The sequence below is a fragment of the Sander lucioperca genome, chromosome 2 (assembly GCF_008315115.2).
Source record: "Sander lucioperca isolate FBNREF2018 chromosome 2, SLUC_FBN_1.2, whole genome shotgun sequence".
Taxonomy (NCBI): Eukaryota; Metazoa; Chordata; class Actinopteri; order Perciformes; family Percidae; genus Sander; species Sander lucioperca.
This window is the reverse complement of record NC_050174.1, coordinates 38,348,375-38,354,030: the sequence shown is the minus strand read 5'-3', so window position 1 is coordinate 38,354,030 and position 5,656 is coordinate 38,348,375. Positions and strand designations below refer to the sequence as shown.

Genomic DNA, 5,656 nt, shown 5'->3' with positions numbered 1-5,656 from the left:
TTGCTGCTCATTGGCTAACAGATGTAGTGATGAATGGCTGCATTAGTGACTCTGTCAGGGCGCCTGCAGAGAAGGGTATACAGATCTGGAGAGGATAAACATAAATAACGCTGTGTGTTTTCAAATGCAGAGAAAGTGCGGTAAAAATCCCCATAATGGATAATATAAAATATGCTTTCAATAATAAACCAGTATTGTAGGTAGACAAACAACTCCTGAAATGCTAGGGAGTCAAAAAAATAATTTCTGATTTATCTAATGTGGCAATACATGAAAAGATTTTCACACAAATGTTTTTAATGACACCTTTTGAAATCCTGAGGAAGCCATTCAATTGATTTAGTTTTAACATGCTCATCTTTGGAAATGATGACTCCTAGTCATTTGTTTGTTGGGTACAAACCAGTTTTTTTATATTGTACTTATTGAATATTGTCATCTTCATATATTGTAGTTATTGGTTTGAAGAATAACAACCGCCTCACTTTTCTTTTCAACGTTTGTGCTTGAATTTCTCAGAGATGGAGCTATACTACATACAATTCAGACACAAATTACTCCAGGTCAGTTTGCAGGAGTTTCATGTTAGGTAATCGGTCTTTACCAAAACATAGAAACTTATTTGAGCCAGAGTTTTTTTATTGTGACACAGATTTTTGGTTATTTGCAGGTGATTTTATTTCATTGTGTAGCTCAGACCTTCACATTGAAATATGCAACTGAAATACTGTTAAAATGATGTTCTGTAACCATCAAATCAAACAAATCCATCCTTACTGGGCTTTTGACTTCACCTAAACTGGTTTTCCTACAGTTATGGTGTTGTACAGTGGAAATACAGTAACAGTGGGGAGAAAGGGAAAAGAGAGCGGGAGATGGAGGAGGAAGAGAAGGAGAGTCAAAAAGAAAAGGCAGGGCAGGAGGGAGTGAGGAGGAATGTGTGTTTGTGTGTGTGTGCGAGAGAGAAGGGGAGGGAACATTAGTGTGTGTGTGTGTGTGTGTGACAGAGAGAGAGAGAGAGAGAGAGCAGGGGGAGGAGAGGGCGGCAGCAGTGGCAGAGCTGCATCATCACTACTGCCACTACTGTAGAGAGGAGAGGCAGTTTACTGCCTGCCTCCCTGATCTCGCTCTCTCTTTCTCTTATACACACATTCATGTATACACACTCTCTCAGCTCACACACGCACACACTGGAAGTCAGCCGGCTGCTTCTGGGTCTCACTAGAAGCTTCACAGAGAAGAGATCCTGGTGACTTTATCCATCACCTCTGGTTGTTCCCTGCCTGCGCTTGCCTGTCTCCAAAACTCTTCCTGCTTGAGAAGCTTTTTGTGTGTGTGTGTGTGTGTGTGTGTGTGTGTGTGTGTGTGTGTGTGAAAAAGTGTGTATGTGTTCATCCCCTGTCAGCGAACCATGGATGAGGCTACCACTTCAAGATCTGACGATATTGTTTGGACTGACTTGCTTTTGTTTGCTGAGACAGCCGTTGCGGTCAGCGTGGAGGAGTGTTAACATCGGAGCTGCTGGGAATTTCGGCATTGTTTTTCCCTCCCTTTTTCTTTGCAAAGACCGGAAGTGGATGCCAGGATTTTTTTTCAGTGGCTGTGTGCCGGAGCAGAGTGCTTACCTCAGGATTTGCAGTTGAGGCAGGAGGTGGGGAATATGATAAACAGCTGCGAGGGGAGGACGGTTTGCACTGCAGCATCACACTGGCATCTCTGGTTCTGCGTTGGAAATTTTCTTCTCGAGGATGCACAAATGCACATATTTCACACTCGGCCGCAGCAGAGTTTGTTTGCATACACCGATGGATTACTGCTTCTTTAAGAACTGGCTCCCTGCCCACTGAGGGAGAAAAGATGCTAATTTAGGAAGGGAAAAAGCACTCTGTTTTTGGAGCAGAAGACTGAACGGGCAACTTCAGGATCAGAAAAGAGACTTGGGTGACAGGTTAACGGCTGCGTTGAGCTGAAACCGCCCCCCCCTCCTGCTCCCTACTCCCTGCTCCCTCCAGTCCAAACATGAACTCTTCCTCCGATGCAAACCAAAGTGGCTCTCCCCCGTTCTGCCTGCTGGGTGCCGCAGGTTACTCCCGCAGCCTGGATACCTGCGTGCTGGAGGTGGTCGTCATTCTCTTCCTCACCGTGCTCATCATCGCAGGCAACCTGGTGGTGATCTTCGTCTTCCACTGCGCCCCACTGCTGCACCACCACACCACCAGCCACTTCATCCAGACCATGGCCTACGCCGACCTGCTGGTGGGCGTCAGCTGCCTGGTTCCCTCGCTGTCCCTCCTCCACTACCTCCGGAGCCTGAACGAGGAGCTCACCTGCAAGGCGTTCGGCTATATGGTTTCTGTGCTGAAGAGCGTCTCCATGGCCTCGCTGGCGTGCATCAGCGTGGACCGCTACATCGCTATCACCCGCCCACTGTCGTACGCCACGCTGGTGACACCATGCCGGCTGAGGGCGTGCATTGTCCTCATCTGGGTTTACTCCGCTCTGATCTTCCTGCCGTCCTTCTTCGGCTGGGGGAAGCCGGGTTACCATGGGGACATATTTCAGTGGTGCGCTGACTCTTGGAAGACCAACCCTGGGTTCAGCACCTTCATCTTGGTGCTGCTCTACGCACCAGCCGCTCTCACCGTCTGCTTCACCTACGGGAGTATATTCCGTATCTGCCGGCAGCACACGCGGGAGATCACCCAGCGCCACGCTCGCTTCAGCTCGCAGACGGAGGGCGATAAAGGCGAGCGGGGGGAGCGCTGCGAGGGCTGCCCGGACAAACGCTACGCCATGGTGCTGTTCCGCATCACTAGTGTCTTCTACGTGCTGTGGATGCCGTACATCCTGTACTTCCTCCTGGAGAGCGCTGGGCTGTATCACCACAAGGTGGCGTCCTTCCTCACAACATGGTTGGCGATTAGCAACAGCTTCTGTAACTGTCTCATCTACAGCCTCTCCAACAGCGTCTTCCGGAAAGGTCTCGGCCGCCTCTTTAGACCGTTGTTTCCCTCCTGCCTTGGCTGCATGGACGCCAAAAAGGCTCCAGCTCCCATCAGCCCGTGAGCAGACCCTCGATGGGTATGGGGAGTATGAGCCCTGACGATGATGAATTCGGTTGGGTCTCTTTGGAGGCATCGGCCTTCTTTGTGTTTGCTTTGCACTCAGCTGCATAGCATGACACAGATCTTTTTGGTCCTGCATTAAAATATGTTGAGGACCCCCTGCACGGAGCATGCAGAGGTGCCCGTGCAGATGCCTGTCGGTCGTCTCAAAGGCTGATTTTTGTGGAGGCTGTGAAGCTTTCTCAAATGCTCTTGAGTGTGATGCTGCTCTTTCATGGCTGCAAAGATCACAAGCTGACGACACAGAGTAAAGAAGTTTGATATTGATAAAGATATACAAATTCATGTGTGTGTCACTTCAGTGGATTTAATAAACCCTCTTGCCTGCACTAACTTAACAACTCCCAGAAGCAAAAAAAAATAGGAAAGCACAGCGCGACTTGTGTTGTGCAATCCACTGAAATGCAAAAAATATTTTAAATCTTTTCAAGCCTGACTGAAAAATCTGCAAATTGTCTTGGTTCTTTCAGGGTAGAATCAGGTGATGCAAAAGATGTTGACACTACACTTGAAACAGACTACTGATCTGTTTCCCTTAGGGAACTCCAGAAGATTTTATGAGTGTATGAAAAATCAATCTGATAATCAGCCTGTGTGTGAGTTAAAAATGTGTATCAGATGGACTTTAAGCTCATTTCCCAGAGAGAAGATTGAGGTTTATTTCGGAGCTTGTGTGTGTTTTATTCCTCTCTTTTGAAGCTGGGTGTTAGCGGGAAGCTTCAAGTATGTTTACACGGTCTTGGGTTTCACATGAAATTGTTGATTTAAGAATTAGCTTTACTTACTAAGCAGGCCACTGACCGGGGAAATTTTGCTGCCGGCAGACAGTGGCATGTCCTCATCAAAGAGACAATACATAGTATTTATTTGAAGAGTTGTATTCTCTGTTTGCATTTCCTCCTCAGGTTTATCAGCGGTTCTTTGTTAAGCCTCTGGGCTGTTTGCCTTTTGAGCTCAGCTGAAACAGTACATGACTCCTAAATCACAAGCCACGTAGCGTCTTAAGATAATCACCTCCTGACCTGTCGAGTGTTGGTGAATCTGCTGTCTGCCGGGATTCACACGAACACCATGTCAAGACTAACCTGACTGTAGTCTTTATTGCTTGTGTCTCTTGAGCCCTCAAGCAGCTAATAGCTGTTCAGATCAGGGTGAAGTGGAAGAGAAGAGTTATCACTGTGCATCACGAGCACGACTTCAGAGAGTAAGAGGGTCAGAGCACCTTTTCAGAGAGCCAGTGACCACTTGTGGCTTCATGTAAATATACTTCAGAGTTTAAATATTTAAACAGCGGCTAACTGGGCCCCTGATGTAAAGTAGACCTCTAGGATTACAAATGATCTTATGGATGGAGTGCTGTTGTGTGTTTCATAAGATACTTATTTTGTCACAGCCAAGAGGTCTGACATGCTACACTCAATACTGAATCTGTATTTTTTTTAACAGTGTTGAGAGGAAGAAGTGATTCTTTATGAACTGCAGGGAGATTTAAGACCTTAAGACCTTAAGATTTAAGTTCTAGAGTTTTAAAGTCACAATGAAATGGTATTTCTGAGAGCGTCTTGCTCTTGAATTTGACATATGTGTGGTGGTTGAAAAAGAAGAGGAAACAAAAAAAAGAACACTTTGGGAGGATTGTTTAGAAAAAAACACAATAGCAAAAGTATATGGACGGCCGATCACAAACCTTTGTGTAGCCGACTTTATCTGGGGCTGTTCTCAAGGTTTTGGGCTCCTGAGATCCAATAGGGTGACATTTTTAAGCAACAGCATACGCAGGTATTTTCAAAGGCAAAACAAAGCCTTGGATCAAATTCAGATTTTCTTTTTTTACAAATGTATATTTTTCCGTGGAAACAGCATGCTAAATTTGCAGTAAACTATAAAACTGAACTGAAAACCAAACCACAGTTTGCAACACTCTGGTGTTGTAATTTGCTGTGTTTATTGGTTAATTTAACAGGGAAAGTTTACATTAATAAACCTTGCTGCCAATGAGCCGGATAGAAGAACCTGCTGTTCCTTTTACTGCAAGAGAAATTGTCAACTAAGCATAAGAACTATATCAAGTTAGGCTAAGCCTTAACTTGAGCCACATTTTTCCTCAAATATTATGTGTAAATGACATTTTTTGATGAGGTTATTTCATATCTCGATAACGATATTTATCACGATATAGCATGTTTTCTAGTAATTCATAAATAAATACATAAATATATAGTCTATATGAAATAGCCACATGGTAAAGCCTATTTTTGTATACTCCTGCAAAGATCACTACTAGGGCTGGGACGGTATGGATTTTTTCTTACCGCGGTTGAAAAGCAACCACCGTGGTAGAGCAGTATACCGCAACCTCCTTACAAGAGTCGCATAACTTTAAGCGAGAATGGCAGGGTGCCTTAAGTGAGTGACGTCAGTGCCCGTGTGATTGCGCAAGGAGAGCGAGCGGTAACGAAGAGTAGCGTATGAGTGCCACTGTGAGGAAAAGAGAGAGGAAAAAGAGATAGCAAAGTTGATGTAAAGTGAGT

The 5,656-nt window shown here is 45.4% G+C and overlaps 1 protein-coding gene across 1 annotated transcript; it reads left to right on the top strand.

Moving 5' to 3' along the window:
• The first annotated feature begins 1,037 nt into the window (after positions 1-1,037).
• Positions 1,038-5,351, top strand: LOC116054404 (probable G-protein coupled receptor 21). The gene has a single exon (XM_031305944.2). The coding sequence runs from the start codon at positions 2,020-2,022 to the stop codon at positions 3,064-3,066; it is 1,047 nt and encodes a 348-aa protein (XP_031161804.2). The 5' UTR covers positions 1,038-2,019; the 3' UTR covers positions 3,067-5,351.
• The last annotated feature ends 305 nt before the right edge of the window (positions 5,352-5,656 follow it).